The 18,982-nt window shown below is 41.4% G+C and overlaps 1 protein-coding gene across 3 annotated transcripts in view; it reads left to right on the top strand.

The window, feature by feature from the left end:
- ARVCF (ARVCF delta catenin family member) overlaps window positions 1-15,688 on the top strand; it is a 152,048-nt gene extending 136,360 nt beyond the window's left edge. For 2 of the 3 annotated variants that reach the window (XM_075041533.1, XM_075041534.1), the window contains 8 exons: window positions 749-899; window positions 2,260-2,452; window positions 3,664-3,775; window positions 4,377-4,467; window positions 5,679-5,732; window positions 11,065-11,156; window positions 13,263-13,376; window positions 14,802-15,688. In XM_075041533.1, coding sequence (XP_074897634.1) covers window positions 749-899; window positions 2,260-2,452; window positions 3,664-3,775; window positions 4,377-4,467; window positions 5,679-5,732; window positions 11,065-11,156; window positions 13,263-13,364 — 795 coding nt within the window. In that variant the 3' untranslated portion in view covers window positions 13,365-13,376; window positions 14,802-15,688. The remainder of the gene's footprint in view (window positions 1-748; window positions 900-2,259; window positions 2,453-3,663; window positions 3,776-4,376; window positions 4,468-5,678; window positions 5,733-11,064; window positions 11,157-13,262; window positions 13,377-14,801) is intronic. The other variant, XM_075041535.1, reaches the window with a different exon arrangement.
- The last annotated feature ends 3,294 nt before the right edge of the window (window positions 15,689-18,982 follow it).

Raw genomic sequence — 18,982 nt, forward strand, 5'->3', positions numbered from 1 at the left:
TGCCACTGAGCTCGTGACGATTTAACCATGAGCAGGTTTTACTGCTTAAACCACTTAACCATTGCTTTGTCCATTTAGAAAAGCTTGTTGTTAGATGATTGTCCTGAATACTTAATTCATTGGATTGTCAGATTGCTCAGGAAACTGCACTCCAAAGTGTCCTCTGATATCCTCTCTGAAGCATCCCCAGCACTAATCAGGCAGTTCTTCAAAGGTATGCCTGATCACTTCTAGAACCGCATGGTAAAGTGGGACTGATCAGCAGCCTGAGGATCAGCAGGGTGGTGTTTCACAGCTGTCTTGAATACCATTTATTTTAAAATCAATCATGAAACAGAATAAAAGCATGAAATTGAGGGTGGGGGAAGATAACAGATGCTTTGGATGCTTTACTGTTCCCTCCAAATGACCTCTATTTTCCTGACCCAGAGGGATGTGTTTTCATACTGAGGTGTGTACAGAACAGATGCTGGCAGATGATGCTCCTTCCTTCTATTTCTGTCCTCTTTGCCTAGCAGCTTGCTAAGCTGTAGGATGAACTCCTATATCCTTTCTTCTTTGTGCTTGATGAGCTTGAATGGTGGGTTAAGTTATAGATGCATCACCACACACAACCTAACTAGTCTTTGCAGGTTAAAAAAAAAAAAAAGAATTACAGCACTGAAAGAAATGCCGGGGCAAGGAAAGAGCAGGTATATGAACTCACAATACTTCCTGTTGTTTCTTTTCCCTTGTGCGTTCTGATCAGTGGTCCACGTACATCCGTGCAACAGTGCGGAAGGAGAGAGGCTTACCAGTGCTTGTGGAGCTGCTCCAATCTGACTCCGACAAGGTTGTGAGGGCTGTGTCAATTGCCCTGAGAAACCTTTCCATGGATCGTCGCAATAAAGATCTTATAGGTATCTTCTGAACTTTTCTAACCAGGCTGGGATCTTGGATACCCTTGAGAGACCTCACATTTTTTGTCACTTGTGCTCAGGATTCATTTTGTGTGCAGTTTTCATCTGCACTATCTAAGATTACTCTGTAGCCACCAAGTGGAGTGCTGTCATCTCAGAATGCATTTCCAGCCCATTCAGTCAAGCCGTGGTTTGAGGGAAATCTCTAACTCAGGAGTAAAAACTGATGTAGATTTTTGCAGGAGAGGGGAGCATGTGTAGGTGTGCAGAGGATTGGGTGGGTTAAGAGGTTTCTTGTCTCTTCCTTAGCTCTGGCTGACATGGCACTTGTGCTTCTAGTCGCACGTGGTGGTTATGGAGACGTTGCTCCTTAGGCCTGCTATTTAGATAAAGTGGGAGTCTTGCCCTTGGCATGTTGAACTAACCTGAGGAAGCGCAGTGGGCTCTAAAGTTGTCCCTTTTTTTCTTGCTTCCTCCTTCCCTTCTCAGCCTTTTGTGTGATAGGTACTTGTAGAAGCTGGACACCAAACAACTCACTCTTCTTCAAGTTAGTTCTACAGCAGTGCTCACTAGCTCCTATCTAAGGAGGTAAATTAGCATTCACCTGCCCATAAGCAGGAATCTTGAAAGTTTCAGCTGTGAGTTGAGTTTGCCTCTGTATTTAACTGATTTATTTGTTTAGGCTATAACCTTGTCAGGCCAGGAAGTACTGGTCACACGTTTAGGGCCATCACTGAAGTTGATACTAACAAATAACAAGGTGGAATTCCGCCTTAATACATCAGGTTCTTTTCTTAATAGTTCAGAGTTGTAGCTAGGCAAATGGTACAGACGGACACCTGGGAGTGATAAACTCTGGACTCCTTGTTTTTTCTCCAGTACTATACAATGAGAAGGCTAATGGCACCCAGGAGGAAATACTCTTACCTTTGTTGGGGGAAGGTTAATAAATGCATGGCTGCACACCTTGCCCCAGAAGACCTATTACAAAGCTGAGTAAGCCATGTGCGTGTATTAGCATGAATATGTGGCATCAGCAGCAGCTACTGGATGCTTTTTGCCTCAGGCAGTGCGAAGTATAATAGATGCTGGTTGTAAAATTCTCAATAAAGATCGCTTTTTTTTTCCCCCCCCTCTCAATACCTTTTAGTGTTCATGACGAAGGACTTTGTCTTGGGTATCAACTCTCAATCACCTTGAAATAATGAATGATAAATACACTGTTAAGTTACAGTCTTGAGGTTCAAAACGTGCATTATTAGTTTTTCAACATGGCAAACACCCTTGAGTTTTATCATTCAGGATGGGAAGCTGAAATTATTATCAGGGCTGACTAATGGTATCTCTTCCCCTTATCTAGGTAGTTATGCCATGGGTGAACTGGTAAGAAATTTGCCCAGCAGGCAGCAGAGATCCGCAAAGAACCTGGAAGAGGACACAGTGGTTGCGGTGTTGAATACCATCCATGAAATCATTACTGACAGCTCAGAAAATGCAAGGTCTCTGATCCAGACACAGGGTATTCAGAAGCTGGTAGCTATCAGCAAGTCAAGGTAAGTGACAGTTGAAAGCAAAATGCGTAAGAACTCACTGCAAACATGAAGATGTCACTATGAACAGCAGTTTTATTTGTGAAAGTACTCAAGCATCCTAACCTTTCAGAGCCTTTAATTTTAGAGCAATTAATATATATGCAGTAAAACCAGTCAGCACCTTTAATAGGTTTACTTGATTAAAAAAAAAGTTTATTGAGTAGTCACTTCAGTCATGTTAAGACATGCTCTCTCCTTGTCAGATACATGTTAGCACCATGTATTCATTTAGCAGACATCATTTGCAGTGAAACCATGATCTTTATTTTTAGTGTGGGAGGCCTTTTTTCTGTGGCAGCGTTCCATTCCTGGAATGTCAGCGATGAAATCTGTTTCTTTTAAGTAAAATGGTTAATGATGTGCAGTAGTCATTCTGGCTGAAGGCCTGGTGGTAGTAATCTGAAGTGGCAAATTTTCACTCTGCAGTTCAGTTGAAAACTGTGTTCTGACTGCTTTAGAGAAAAGTGTTTCATATCGTTCAGCCAGTTAGACATGAGCTTCTTTATAGGTGTGTTTTCAGCAAACTGTTGAGAGAGTAGCTGAAGACTTCGTTGTGTTGCATTGTTACGAAATATGAGAGCCAACCAAGAATCCAGCCCTGTATTATTTTGTAGAGGGTGCTTGTGTACTGACTTAGTAAGGAATGGATAAAATTTCATTGTCTGATTAAAAACAGCTTATTTTTTGCTGACCCAAATTGCTTTGTAAGGTATTCTAAACCATGAAGCAACTTAATTGAATTGTGAGGAATATATGTAAGTTGGGGTGAAGGTTTGAAAAGTGGCTTAGAACTTGGTTTGGGTTGGTTTTTTTTCTAAATAAATCAAGGCAGGATGGAATCCATCTGTATTACGTTAATGACAACTACAAGACAGAAGAGTCACCCTGGTCTCAGTGCTTCCCCAGCAATACATGTGACAACCCAGAAATCTGCACAATTTACAACTTTTCGTTTGGATTTTTTTTTGGGGGGGGGGGGGGGGGTGTCAGCAAATACCTATGGATATGAAGAAGTCACTGAATGATTTCACATATATCCTATAGCTTATAGATTCAAAGGATAGCTGTATGGAGTACTAAATATCTTCTGGATATTGTGGTGCAAAGTAGTCAACTTATGAATAGTCTTACATTGCTTGATACTTAAGCTCTAATTTTGTCTTGCAAATCAGCCAGTCTCCCAGAGAAACAAAAGCAGCATCTCATGTTCTTCAGATGATCTGGAGCTATAAAGAACTACGAAATGCACTGCAGAAGGATGGGTGGAACAAATCACACTTCCAGGTAAAGATGCTGAGTCTTAGATTTAGTTAGTAGTTATGGAAATGCCTGAGTGGAGGATGTGCTAACTTAGCCTAATACTACAAGCTGATAGATTGTGGGCTTTGGTTCTGTTCTTCTAGGTGATAGAACAATGTATTGTAATCTATTCAGTCACAGCATCATGCATATACTTGCTGGGTATGTTCTTCAGTGGTCTGTGAAATGCAGCTCTTGAGGTGGCATACTTCCAAAACCTAGTATAGGCCAAATGCCCATGCTTTACTGGAGTAAGAATTAGCATGTCTTTTTCTCAGTTGTCTCTCATTTGAAACATTCCATCTAGCAGTGTAGGGCAGCCACCTGTTCTTGACATGCAGCCTCCTCATCTTTCCTTGTGAAAAGGTTGAGCTTCTTTCACAGACCAACAATGCTGCCTTTTAGATAACAGGAAAAATATTCCGTCAACAAATATGAAAATAAAAAATACTCCAGTGTCATATTATCAATAGAAGGGAGGCTTAGCAGCATTCTGTGATCTCTCTCCATACTGTTGGTTTCTTTATTTTTCTTGTTCGATTTCCCTGAGTAGCAATTTTGTATTTGTGTGATTTTTGCCTTGTAGTCTGTTTCTGCAACTCCAAAGGGTTCCAAAGGTATTGCTGGCAGGTCTGGCTATGACGACAGCACTTTGCCTCTGGTGGATAAAAGTCAAGGTCAGTTCTGCTCTTTATCACTTTTTCTATTGTGCTTTGCTTGCTTGTTTTCTAGATTTGCCACATCTGTGTTATAGGAGTGATAGGGCCAGCAGTGAGTGGGTAAAAATGTACTATTTAGGTGGTACTTTTTACCTCACAGTTCTGAAAAGATCAATCCTATTAGCTGGATATGGATAGTATTCCTTCCCTTGTGAAATGTACACTACTGATTTTGTTTTCTCAACTTGTATGCAAAATAATCAGTTAAATCTTCCTCAGCAGATTTGGGATAGACGTGAGTTGGAACTTTGAAAGAGGAGAACAGCCTTGTTTGACAATGTTATATATTAATAAATCTAGCCTTTAGCCAGGCAGTGGGCTTGGCCTTACCCCTACTTAGTACTGGAGTCTTTTTCTTTCTAAATAAATGTGCCTGTTTTGGCAGTGCTTCTTTCTCTACTGTGCAGTTTTTTTCATTGGAGATGGTTTATCCAAATGCTAGCTAAACCTTTCTGTGCTTGTTCATCAGGCCTGATGCAGCCATACCGACACTGGTGTAGCTCCAGCTTTAGTTTCATTATGATTGCTTTGTCTCTGAATCTGGTTCTACTTTCTAACACTCGGATGTCAAAATTTCTTTTCAGAAATCTTGTCTCCTACAGCAGAGTTTGCCATGTTGCACTTTACCTCGTTTAACTGCAGATTACTGCAGAAAAGAGAGCCCCACACTGCCTTGCCTGTTTCCACCTTCCCTGTCTTTGATCAAATCTGGCAGATTATGCAGACACAGGATGACTCGGGCCAGTTTGCTGATCTGACAATAAACTTATTGTTTTCTTTGTGGGTTAGCTTTCTGCTCAGCAGGCCACTAGATTGGATTGTGTGCCATGTGAAGCTGCACCCTCACTTATTTTCTTTCTCCTCTATTCTGGAGAGACCAGAGAGAAGCGGCAGGTAGTCCAAAGCAGAACTGCATTTTCTGTTATCACTTGCAGAGAGGGAGTTCTATATTACAGTGCCAGAGCAGAAAATGCAAGAATTACACGTGGTCTCTGGAGAGCTGAAATCAAACTTCCCTTTCTGAATGGGTAACAGTTAAATAGTTTGGGGTTTTTTTACAATAGTCTCTGCATTTAGTACTTCACGGACCTCTCTGGTCCTGTGACTAATTTAAAGGTGTTGAGAAAAGCAAATGTAACTCAAGTAATTTCAATGTTTGTGTTTTATAGATAATGAGAAGGCTGGGAGTCGTGATATGATACCTATGGATGAACTTGGCCCAGGTAAATTCAGTCATAGATCAAACCCTCTGTCTGTTTCAATAGAGCACGCTGTCACTTCCAGGAAAGTTCAACTATTTCTCTAGGTGATATTCTTTCAGATGGATAAAGCTGACATTTAAAAACAGAACATTACCTTACAAAAGATTGGTCATCGTCTTTTTTTCTTTTCTCCTGCCTTTTTTTTCTTTTAAATACGTGTAGAGTGTACACACCAATTTCTCAACTACTTTCAGCACATAATGGAGATACACTGACCTAGCTTTCATTCTAGTTTCTGGCCCTTCAGGCAGCTGCATTCCCTATTACAGATCTGGAAGTCTGGGGATTCAGAAGGATAAAAAAATGTTGAAAATTTACTTCAGTGTAACACTTGTGTTTAAATCTGTTCTGCCTTTGTTTTCTGTAGGTAACACCAAAAATAAGTTAGTATGTATGATATTCCTGGCTCCACCTTTCATTTACCTGCATCTATCCAGGCCTGGCTTTTCCTATAGTCTGAGAATAGCCACTTACTGTCAATGGAGTGCTTTGAGATTGATAAGCTCTGTAATTTAAGACTTCTAGAGGGTTTTTTTTCTTTAGTGAGGTAGATAAAGGTGCTGTGTGTTCTCTTGGGAAATTGTTTGACTTTTTCCAGTTGATGTTATTTTTATTTAAATATCTACATTAATGCCTCCAAATCAAACAGTTTCATATATTGCTATTTGTGATTGTAGCTGAAAAAATAGCAAGTTAGAACCAAGCTGAAAGCCAAGAATGTTCAGAAGTTAAAATAACAGGTATATATTACCTTTCATATTCTTAGAAAAATGACATGCCACCTGCCATGAATCAACTGTCCATATGTATTTTGCCTAAGGGAACACCGAAACATTTGTTCTCACAATGGAAGAAAATAACTTCAGAGAAGATTGCCTGGCAGGATAGCTGTGTGCTAGCAGGTGCTGCAGGATGGGCAGTGCTGATTGTTTATGGTCTCAATGTTAAGTGTTGCCTTATGCTTTCAGGAGTTACTGGTACAGCTCTGAGTACAAAATTAAATGCAAATTAGCAGCATGTGTACAACATCAGGCAGATTCTCTAGGCTGTTCTGTTCTCCAGTCTTGTTATCACTATTAGAAAATGAAATCTGTGAAGTTTTCTTGACCCCAGCTCTTGAGTGCTTTTTAACTCCAATTTGACTATGACTTTGTGCTGTTTCGTATGTCAACTGAGAAGAGACTAAATTAATTTATCCAGTTTACTATCCTTAATTGCAAGGAACTGAAATATCAACTCTCTTTCCTTCAGGCTCTTCCAAATGCTGTATGTTTTTTGTCTTATGGGCATACTTACATGAGGAGTTGCTCTAGACTACATTTTCTGATTTTAACTTCATTGTGGACTGTTGTATTATGGAGTTTTTGTTCTTTTCCCACTCTGGAGTGAACTGGCAGATACAAGGAGCAGAACATCAACATGCAGTCCTCTGGGTTTGTACCTCCAGTAAGGAGTTTGGTTGTATCCCCACATAATCCACAGCAGTCTACGTTGAGCCTCCAGGAGAGACTGACCTCACTTACGTTTGCAAAGACAATGCATGACAGAGTACCAGACAGAGTTATACAGCATCCCAGCTTATCTTTTTATTTCTTTTTACTGCAGAAAGTCCTGTGCCCTGGTTTCAGTTGTGTGTTTTTCCCTTGCCTTCCTCTCTTTCTGATTTCACTTGCCCTAACATCTTCCTATTTTATATTCACTGTCTTCTAGAGAATTCTCATCTGTCTCCAGCGTTATGTTGTCCATTTCATTTAATTCAGATGCTTCCAGGTTGCATAGTTATCTTTCTGCTGTACTGCTTCGGTACTGAACCGTAATTGCCTCAAACACGTTAGAGTGTGCCAGTGCAGAACTCAGTGAATTTCCTTGCCATGCCCATGTTAGAGGTTCCCATCCATTCAGCCAGGTCCTTCCAGCCCAGAGTGTTTATCCTGCTCCCCTGCCAGTGTACAAGACTGCTTGTTCGCTGCTCATCTGTTGCCTCTTTTTATCAGAGTTAAGCTGTCTTGGTGCCTGGGCCTCTACTGTTAACCCATGTTGACTCTTTTTCAAGATTGCTAAAAGAAAATTGCTATTGGTATCTCAGCTTGTTTGCTAATGCTGTGGGGGTCATCCTTCTCTGTAAAGGAAATTAATTGACTGTCAGTGTGGCTAGGGAGGCAGAAAGATACATTCCCCATTAGCTGGCAGTACTAGACCAGTCAGATTCCTGTTGTCTGGAGCAATAGGAAGGCCTGGGTAGAGCGTGGATGTCCTGGGAGATGGAAGAAAACATGTTTTATGAGTTACTGTGGGATGCACTTGACAGCCCAGTGCAGAGATAGCTCAGGTCTGTCAGACCTCATCAGCTCCAGACAAGTGGCTCTGCACCGAGTAATCTGAAGATCATCAATGCTTATTGTCACAGTGCTGCCTGAGGGTGGCTGTGACCCTGAGCTGTCTGTAGAAGCAGCAGAACTGTGATCCTTGAGGCTGTATGCCAAATTCGTGAGTTCTCTAAAACTATACCTGTGCCTCAATTAACCTACAGCCAGTCAGACAAGAGCATCTGTGAGCTGGGAATTGTTCAGGCTAGAGACAAATAGTTCAGATGCCCCTGTCCTGTGTGCCCATCTTCAGGCGTAACTTTTCCTTTCTCCTTCTCCTCCTTTTTGATGGGTCCAGAGATTTGATCTTTATAAGATGAGAGCTGCGTGAGGGCACGACTGGACAGACACTCAGCAGGCATTTGGTCCTGTAATGTGTGAGGACGTAAAAATGTTGCTGCAGAGCGAATGGGAGATACTCGGTGAAGCAATACAGAAGACAACAAGCAGAAAGTTGAGAGGGAGGAATAAACAAGCCAAAAATGGAATGTGCCTCTATTGACCGAAGTAACTTTTGTCTCTACATTGGATTGTATTAGAATAATGCATTTATACCTTGGAGCAGTAAGATCTGCAAGATCTGTGTAGGTCTCCTTTATGCCACAGAAACAGAGTTAATTTTGATCACTTTTTACAATGAACCTGAAATGTGGGAGAAGCAGTACTTTCTAATTTCTTTGGAGATCTGTGGCTCATGGGGCACTGACATATTACTTCTCTGATGCAGACTCCTTCAAGATATTTCTCATTTTTAGATCAAATCATGAACTTCTTATCTCTGCTGCTGCTCATCTTGACAGAGTCATAGCACAGTGTGTGGTTTTTAGAAACACATAATCCATTAGTGCTGATGTGTGTGGCACTGTTAGCCTGCAGACCACACAAGAGTAGGCTGACAGTATGAATTGCAAAATATGTTGGAGCTTAGATATGAAGAACAAAGTTCTTGACTGTTCTTCGTTGTTAGATTACTGCCACTGTGCAAAAGCTTGATCTTCCTGTTGCTGCTGTCCTGGCTAAGCATGTTTTTTTAATTTTTTAGTAGTATTAAAGATCTGTTGTGCTTTTAATTTTTTGTGACTACAGTCCTTACTTCTGACCTTGCTCTCTGGAAAGTGTCATAGTTGCCATACTTCACTTAGTAGCTGTTGCTTTCTGGGCGCAGGTTAAAGGTTTCCTTTGTACCTTAGCAATTCTTTTAAAAAATATTTGTGGATCACCCATGATAACGGCACTACAAAAATGCAAAGTGATCCATTACATCATTGTGAGTATAATTAATATTAGATTGTAAAAAGCTACTGCTTAGTTGTCTGATTTTTTGGGGGGGGGGAGTCGGTACGTTTCCATCATTTAAATACATACCTATGTAAACTATTTACTTCTAAATAAATGACGAATCTTTAGATTAGGATGTGACTTACTAGCAGTATTCATGCCTGTCATTTGAAAGAGAATTATTGGTCATGCGTTCCTCCACAAATGCTGGCTGGGTAGCTGGATGCAGCTGGTAGGCTTTAAGTTTTTTTCTTTTTTGTTCGAAAGGAATAGCCAAGAATGTTAGGCATCTTCATTGTCAACAAATAATTGTAAGTAAAGCTCTGTGTAGCAATTATTTTCATGCTTCAAGATCTGTGTACTACATGTAAAACTCCAAAATTCTTTAGGTATTTTTAGGCAGTATGGTTAAATAATCTGTTACTATCCATGATGTCATAAACATACACTACTTCGGGTGCTTGTTGCAGGTCTGTGTGCTCTTTGATTCATGTGATATAAAGGAAAACTACAGCTCTTAAAACTAACCTGGCAGTGGCCAGCATAAACATCATTTAGGGCCCTGCCCTGCGACTGCATTTGGTACGAGTGTCTCTAGCTGTGTGTGTTTTTGTTACGTGGGCAAACAGTGCCTCTTTTATGCCATGGGAACAGCACAAAAAATATGACTGACTTGACCTGTTGCAGGCAAGTAATAAACCAAGAGAGGAGCATTTTGATAGTTTATGTAAAACCTTTTTGTGGTATTCTAAGAACCCAGTTTGACAGGACATGAAAACATTAATGATCCCTCAATTACATAGGGAAAAACAAAAGCCTACAAGGAGCTATAAATTTGAGTGTCATTTACTCCAGATTACAATGCTGCCAAAACAGAGCAGGAGAGGATCTATTTGTCACTGATAATGAGGGAAATTTGATGCATCAGGAAAATAAATTAAGATTTGCATTGGCTGACAATGATTCAAAGTAAAGGTTCTGAAATAATTAGAGGCATTTCCTTATAAAACCCTCTCACACTTTTCTTCCTTGTGTTCATCTTGGTTTCATATTGTTTCTTAGTTGTCAGAAGAAAAAGCACCAAGAGGTGCTACTTTGTAATGAAAGACAGTCCAAGCACAGCAGGGTTTGCATCAAGATTTCTTCCAACTCAACAAGCCCTTTTTCTCAGTGCTCTGAAGGGGACTCTTCCAAATTATTGTCATGTCCTGCTAGTAGTCAGGCTCAGCAAGAGTGGGAACATGCTGCAGAGCATTCAGAGAATGAACACAGCCAATTAATCAGGCTGCTAAGCAAGGAACACAAGCTTTGGGCTGAATTTGAAGCTCATTAGCCACAGGGCGTGAGATGACAACTTGCTGCTTTCCTTGGGCACACTAAAAAGTGCAGCAGGCTGGGATGAAAACAGTGCTGCTTGCTAATGAGTGCCAGCATCTGGCAGTGATATAAAAAGAGGGCTTTTCTGTTTTGTTTTAAGCTGGTAAAAATGAAATTTCAGAGCTGGAGCACATGTGAAAAGCAGGCTGCCAGCATCTTTGGGTTCTGATGGTTTATATTCCTGTTTCTTTGCTGAAGAATTCTGCTTGCATCAGCTCTATTCCTGCTCTTATTTGTGCTTCATGCCTGACTGTCATGTTATTTCTCCTCAGATGGGTACTCCACCATCGATCACCGGGACAAGGAGCGCAAATACAAGACCAGTGATAACACAGGGGATGCCTCGGAGAAAGAACCTTTAAAAGTGAGCTTCTTCTTAATGCTGAATGCTAGTTAATGCCTTTAAAAGAAAGGAAGCCTGGTGTCCTCAGCATGAAGTATGTTACAGGGGGCTGTTAAGGGCTGGAGTTTTTTGGTGGTGGGTTTTGTTGTGGGGTTTTTTTTTCCCCCCAGATGAAGGCACTATTTTGTAACTTAGCACTTGGCTAACTAGAAACAAAAACAAAATGCTGTTTTCCAGCGCAGGAGCAAGTGCAGGCAATCACTGTATTCTTGCAAATGGGGAGGTTGTAAAAATATAAAGTGTTTGTTCTGTCACCCTTGTCCAGGCAGTATTCCCTGTCCATAAAGTGTATAACTGTGCTCAGCCTTTGTTCTGAAAATAGTCGCTTCAAACTGTCATGCTGCTTTATTGTTTTCACCATGAGAAGTAGGTGTGATCTTGTGAGTCTCTGTACAGCAGCATGGTGAACAGTATTTGTTTCTGCAACACTCATTCACAGTCCTGATGGTGGACTATGGGCATGGGCCAAGGAGATGGAGAGGAAGGGAGAGACATGCATAGTTACATATGTGCCTTCTAAAAACAAATATAGACAACTTCCTAATTAAAAAAAAAAAAAACTTACTTAACAAAGCTCTTTGTATTGTGGGTTGTGTGCAAATGTGGCTTAGTAGGCTCTGTGTAATTTCTTTTGCATTGCTGTACCTTTTCAGCAGACCTTTTAAAAAGTTGATTAATGTGGTGGCCATCAGTTCTCCCTCGCCTCAAAATAAGTTTGTGTTTTCCCTGGGGAAGTAATTTCAAGGAGGAAGGGGAGGAAGAGGAGGATTCATTGAAACAAGTCAGTGGTAGGAAACACTATTGTTAGTCTGCAGAAGGCTGTCCTTAATAACCTTCAGCATGTTCTTGATAATATCAGAAAATCCAGGTGATTCATGTTGAGTGGAAACAATTAAACTTCAGTCAATTGAAAGGAAAACCCACTGTTATTGAACAAGGGAAATAAAAATGTGATTTGGAGAAAAATACTTCCATAGATCATGACTTGGGAAGATGTCCTGCTGCATCAGTCTGCCTGTATTAACTTGCCTGGTCATGCATTTCTTGCTGTCTTTTGCCTTTCCCTGAAGGTATACCCTGGAGAATGGTTTCAATCCAGCTGGACCTTTTTTTAAGCACAGATCACTCTCTTCAGTTTGCCAGTTCTGGGTGTGGCTGCACCCTCTTGGAGGCTGCCCAGCTAGACTTTCTGGCGGAGGTGGTTGTGCTTCTTCATTTGTTTTTGGAACTGATAAAACTGAGCTGATTACTGAAGTCATGCAGTGTGATCCCCTGCTCCAATGTGGCAAGAGATGGCCCTGCTTGAAACAGAGTCAACGAAATAAACTTTCTAGTTCCCTCATCACAGTTCTAATATGTTTGGCAAGGATGCAGTGGGAGTGGAGCCACTAAGTGACATAAGAATGTCGATCAATAGGAACTTGACAGAAAATGTCTTTCTAAGGAAAATAGACTAAGGCAGGAAAGAACAAAACAGTTGTTATTTTTGCCATTCAAAATTCATTAAAGTGGTCCAATACAACCCTAAAAATCACTTCAAGCAGTCCAAACTCCAGTGTATGTCTGAAGTGAAGCACAACCTAGAGTTCAGTGAGTTAGCTGCTTTGCTTTCATGAGAAAAAGAGAAAAAACATTTCACTCCACAATGTGTCTCCTAAGGTCTGTGCTGCCTCTTGGTTTTCAAGACAGAGGGTAACCTGAATTCAGCCTGCTGTACACATCAGACATATGCACTGCCATGCCCTCAGTTGAGCAGAGCTGAGTAGCTGCTACTCATCCCTCTCACTATGCTGGGAAACAAATATATCTGTGGGGTCTTCTGGCTTGTGAATTGTTTGATAACCATGGCTCTGAGGCTCAAGAGAGGCTGAAAATTGTGAATAATGATGGCAGGGAAGTGCAGCCTTTTGGCTGTTACAGATGCTTTTGTCAGTATTGTGCCTTTGCTGATCTTGTTTCTTTCTCTATCACTAATTTTCCCTTGTGCTCCTTCAAGCTGACTTGTTTGGTGGTTTTGTTTGATTAATCCGCTCTGTTTTGCCTTTAACTCCTCACCCTGTGCTGCAGAATGACACAAATAGGAAAAACATTAACAGGAGTAACAGGGCTTCGGTGAATCTGGTGGATGCCCGTGACATTAAACCCCAGCCTGTTGACTCCTGGGTCTAATTTGCATGCATGGTAGGTCCTTTTAATGGTAATTGGTGTTAGTGATTAACTTGTCTCCTGCATGATCTGTATCACTGTGGAATCTGTTCAAGGCTAACTGCTAACTGGGTCCTTTCAGACAAATGAAAATGCATTTGAAAAAAAGTGGTGCTTGTATTATTCAGTGTATCTTTAATGAAATGTAATCAAACACCATTGTTTGATTAAAAAACAACCTGTCAAATAACCAGACAGAAAATTAATATCATGAATGATTGGTTGTCAGCTGAGATGTGAAAGATTTCTGCTGTTAGGCCATGGGAATGAATTTGAATAGTATGTTCCTGCTTCCAACCATTCTTTTCCCCTCTATGCTCATTATAAGGATTAGCCTGAGACTTAAGGAAAAGCATACCCTTGACTATTTATGGATGTCCCTTGAGGTTCCCATAAATTACACAGTCCTGGCCATCTGCAGGAAAGCTGCTGGCTGTACACAAGTTACTTTGCAAGGAGAGATGATTTTGGTTACACAATAAACATTGACCCACAACTCTCACTTCTCAAATCTTTTTTTTTTTTTTTCTGTTGTTAAAGAAAGGTGCCTTTTTGTTGCTCTCTAGTTCTCTGCCTTTGCCATGTGCCAAGTTCCTCAGTAATGTCACTGGCCTTTCCTTGCTCCTGCCACTGCTAATCTGTCTCCTGCTGTCTTGTAAGACAGCCCTCTACCTCGGTTATACCTTCTGGCACTCCACCAGATGTGAGGCTACGTTTTGAACAGCAGGTTTTGTGCCCCTGGCTATGACTAAAGGAAAGTCTTAGTGACTATTGTGAAGGCACTGGGCAACTTTACCATCAGAGTGAGCAATAGGCCTTTAAGGCCCAAGTTCCAAAACATCATTTGCTCCCATAATTTTACATGGAAAACACTTGCATTAGTGGGAGAGAAAACTCTAGTACGTTTGGGGGGGGGGGGGGGGGGGGGGGATTGTTTTTTTTTCCACCCTCCTTCTTCACTTAAGAGTCTAGTAGAAGTGCTAAGTGTTTACAGATTGTTTCTGTTCCTGGGTTGGAAGCACCTCCCCAGAGCAGTCTTTCAGCACTGCCAGGTACTCTTATGTAGCCATGGAGCAGACCCTGGCACCATTGGCTTCCCACAGCTGGTGAGCACTGCGTGGTCAGCCTTCTTGGCCCAGCCAAAGGGCAGGGATAAACATATGTGCGTAGTGCCCATATGCTTCACTCCTGCACTCTTCCTCTGAGCAGTGAAGGCTTACAGGTGGGGTACAGACTTTGAAAAATGTGGTCCGTGCTTGTTTTCTCCCAGTCGTACCCTTCAAGGAACCCACATATTGGGGATAGGTTGGCGTTTCCAGTCACTGTCCTACCACTGGGTGATGGAGATCACCAAGGTCATGTTACTTGCTGGTATTAATCAGATTTGATTTTATTTTGCAGGGCTAGAGTCCAACCACTTTTTTTTTAATTGAGGGGGAGAAACAAACATTGAATCGACACAGAGGATCTCATCAGTCACCACTGCCATTCAGATTTGGAGGGCGCTGCATCATTGACCAGGCTGCAGATTCTAGGAGGATGTGGGGAGAAGACACAACTGACTGCCATTGCCAACCCTGGAGCACCATGCCTTACAGCGAGACAATTTGCTTTTTAACTCAGTTACATTCCCACCAGAAGTAGCCACCACCTCCCCCTCCCTCCCACTCCTGCAAGAAGAAAGCAAGCAAGAAAAGAGAATCCAAGCTTCTATCTAGCTGGCCGTGCGTTCTTAGGTGACTCTTATGTGTGAATGGTGCCAAGTATGAGAAGTGAAGGTCATGCGGCAGCAAAGAAGACAGCTTCACAAGGGAAAGAGTGCAGAATATTTGAAATAATATCGTAGGTGTAGCCATGAAGATAATAGCACTTTTCTGGTTTGGGGCTCATTGTTTTGTTTTTTTGTTTTGGGGGATTTCTTTTGAACTGTGAATCTAACATTTTTAAAGGCTTTTGAAAAATGTTTAGGTTTTCTTTATTATTTTCACAGAAAGTGCAGGAATGTTGAGTGGGGTTTTTGGATTTCAATGAAGGGAGAAAATGCAGAACAAAAACTATTAAATGCTGGTCAAATGAACTGGAGAGTGGATGACAAAATTGATGCGAGCTGTATAATCTGCTTTTAGAGTAAGCTATATCAATCACAGTGCTATATTATCATTATAATCTGGTGTACAATACTTCTGCCTTTTGAATTCTGTAATGGCTGTTTTTATTTCCAGATATTGAAAAGCAGTTTATTGAAGATTTCAGTGTCCCTGGTTCAGAAATCTATGCTGAGAAATGGAGTTGGCTGGCTTCTTATTTTCTTGTTCTCAAAGATTGCAATAAGGGGCTTTTACATTTTAAATGTACCAGCGTTGCATTGATGATGATTAACAATTTCTTTTGCCATAGCTGTTAACACATTGGAAAAAAATAGGAGCTTTTTCGTAGGATGTCTTATTTTGAACACACTATAAATTTTAGATGGGTCTGTCACTTACATTTGATGGTAGATTTATCACTGTTGGATCCATGTTTGGTTTGGGCTATAGATCCTGATGAAAAATGCCACAAAGGGAACTGGTTTGGCATTTTTTAAATCATCATCATGATTTCTGTGTTCCTTTGGTTTTGTTTTGAGATTACATATTTCATTTGGTGTGAAAATCACCCATGTGCAACGGTTCTCCTCTAAGATGCCAAGGCCTGCTTTGTGTAAGGGGGGATTTTTACCTCACGAGAACATACTCTGCATATATGGTATCTGGTAATGCCATGAACTAAATGACTTCAGATCACTGATTTTCTCCAGGCATTGGTCAAGGGAGGGCAGCAGATGAGAATAGGAAGCAAATGTGTCACTAGTAGCATCAGTGGACTTTTGCTGATTTTATTTGGTTGCCACTGTTCTTTGATTGCCACGCTTAGTTTTAAACAAGCTCCTAAAAACGGTGTGACTGGAAAGCACATTTTGAATCTAGCAAACATCATTTGCAGTTTTCAGTGCCTGCCGTTTCCTTTGTAATTAAAAAGGGGAAATATCCAACAACCTCACCTCCCCCAAAATATTACTGTAATAGTAAACATCTAAAATTTTTGTAAAAAAAAATTTAAAACTTAAAAAAAAAAGGCAAGTTCCAAGAGCTTTGTATCTTCTTGAGTATATTAAAAATTTGACATGAATACATATATATAAATAAATAAAAAAATCTATATATCTATATATATATATTGTTGTGCAGAGGATAGGTTAACAAAACCATGTAAAGTAGTTTGCAGGAGAGGGAAGCCTTTGTTGATTCAGGGAAAAAGACCGATGCCAGAAGCTGTCAGTGATTTGGATGATACATGTGCTCCTTCGCACCCTCCCTTTTTGACCCTCATCTTCCACGTACGTTGCAGTGGTCACTTCTGGATCCTGGGGAAGGTGAAGTTGCTTGGAGCAAATTAAGATAGCAAAGATTTGTTTTTTCACCTGCATGAGAGTCCTATTGGGCCAAAGATGCTCAGCGGATCAAGGGAAGCAAAGAGATACATCTGTGATTATCTGTGTCGGGGCAGTGTCTCTCTATGTGTAGACATAAAGTGTGGCAATGAAACCAGATACATAGTCTGACTGTATATTATATCAATGGTGCTCTTTTCATACTTGTTCTGCCAATACGCGGAGACCCTTTTAACCAAGCTACACAGAAGAGTTTTATATCACTTTTGGTTATGTACTTGGTGTATTCTTTTTGTATATGAAAGGATTTTTTTAAAAATGTTCAGTAATAGCAATGGAACCTGCTTTGTAGCTGATTAGAACAGTGTAAGAGAAGGGCCGTGCTGTCAGTCTGTCCCTGATCTACTTCAAACCATATATTTACCAAAGGAGTCTGAGCAAAAGTTCACTTAAAATAAAGACCTGACTGTTGAAAGGAGTTTCTGCTAAGACTTTGTGATTTAGTTATTGTACAGGTATTTCAAAGCCAGCAAGAGGTTAACAGAGAAGACTGCAGGAAAGGGGAAGTGAAGTGACTAGGGGCCAATCATGTCCATGACCTCCTATCCCAGATATCCCATGGCTCTCAGTGGGACACTACAGGGACACTCAAAATCTGGATTGGAATCTACTTTCGTCTCTGTCATTAGTGGGCTAACAACACCGAGGAGTATTTGAGAAGCAAATTCAGACCCTATCCCACTTTGCCCCCAAAAGTCCTTTTCGTATTTAAACTGCATCCTGTGATAAGCAAACCTCCCTATCAGGTTAGATGGCATTGGCCACCCAGGGTCATTGTACCAAACTGTTCTTTGCTTTCCTGGGGGTAAGTGTTCAGGGCAGCCAGCGTAGCTGTGAGCTGACAACATGGTTTATTGCTACAGAAAAGCAAAGGATGGTATATCAAGAAGTCAAATCCCAAGCCCATGGGCCAAGACTTCCCCTGGGGATCCCGTGTCTTGCCCCTGCCCTTCCCATGCCTTACAATAACAATGAATTCCCAAGTATGTAGCAATAACCCATCATTTACATTACTGTGGTTTTTTCTTCTCGCCAAACTGTTGTTTGGATATTGAGAATGGAGAATGGATTGGGGGGTCACTTCCATGTGAGATTATCGCCTTGCATTATCAGCCCACCAGCTGAAGTCCAAAGCAAGATACTTTGAACCAGGTCTGGTGATTTAATGTCCTTTTTATCTATGACCACAAGCTCACTTGTGGAAAGCGCTGGTGGGATGTGTGCCCACACCTGCCGTTACCTCTCCCCTTGTTGGCGCAAGTGTGACTGGCTGTTTGAGCTATTCTGGGATGTGGGTGGATGAACCTGTAATTGTTGTATTTTGGCAGCAGGGACTGTATGTAAAGGAGGGCAAGCGGCAGTGTGCGTGACTAAAGCTGCAGTACGGTCTAGAGTCTCCTGCTAAAAGGCAGGCAGTGCTTTTTAGGGCTCAGGTATGTGACCTCCTCTTTTCCTGTTGGCTCCACTGTGAAAACTGGAGGGAATCTGCCTGCAAAGGGCTGGGGTAGGAGAGATTTCTACCCGCAGAAGTTCTAGTGGGAGAGATGGTTGTGGAAAGAAGCGATGGTGTTGCAAGACTCCTGCTAAAGAGGAGGAGGAAATTTGTTGGCCCAGTGAGGGCTGAGATAACGTAGGGGGAGAGGGAGACTTCTGATGGCAAGTAATTACTGCAGAACTTTCTTCCCAGGGAGGCGGTTTGCACATCTCCCAAGCATCTTCACTAAGCTGTGGACGTTTAAAAAACACTGTGTGTCAAGACTCCCCTGGAGAAGCATCAAGTTTGGCTGTTGAGTGTGTGAGCAATTGTACTTGTGCTTACAGCTTCCCAGGTTGATCTGTCTGTCTGCAGAATCTGAGGAGGAGAGTGGAAAGGCAAGGCTTTAGGACATTTTGTTTTTGTCTTGGAGTTAAGTAGCAGCTTAGCCATAAGCGTAACTTGACAACTCAAGATGTGTTGCCAGCTTGAAATGCTTCCCAGGGAACAGCTTGGGCAGCCATAGGTCCTGATCTTCAGAGTCTTCTGGGCAAAACACCTGCCTATCCTAGTTAGACTCTTGTGCACTCAGACATGCCAATTCTGAATGCATCTGTA

Source organism: Buteo buteo, chromosome 11 (assembly GCF_964188355.1).
Source record: "Buteo buteo chromosome 11, bButBut1.hap1.1, whole genome shotgun sequence".
Lineage (NCBI taxonomy): Eukaryota > Metazoa > Chordata > Aves > Accipitriformes > Accipitridae > Buteo > Buteo buteo.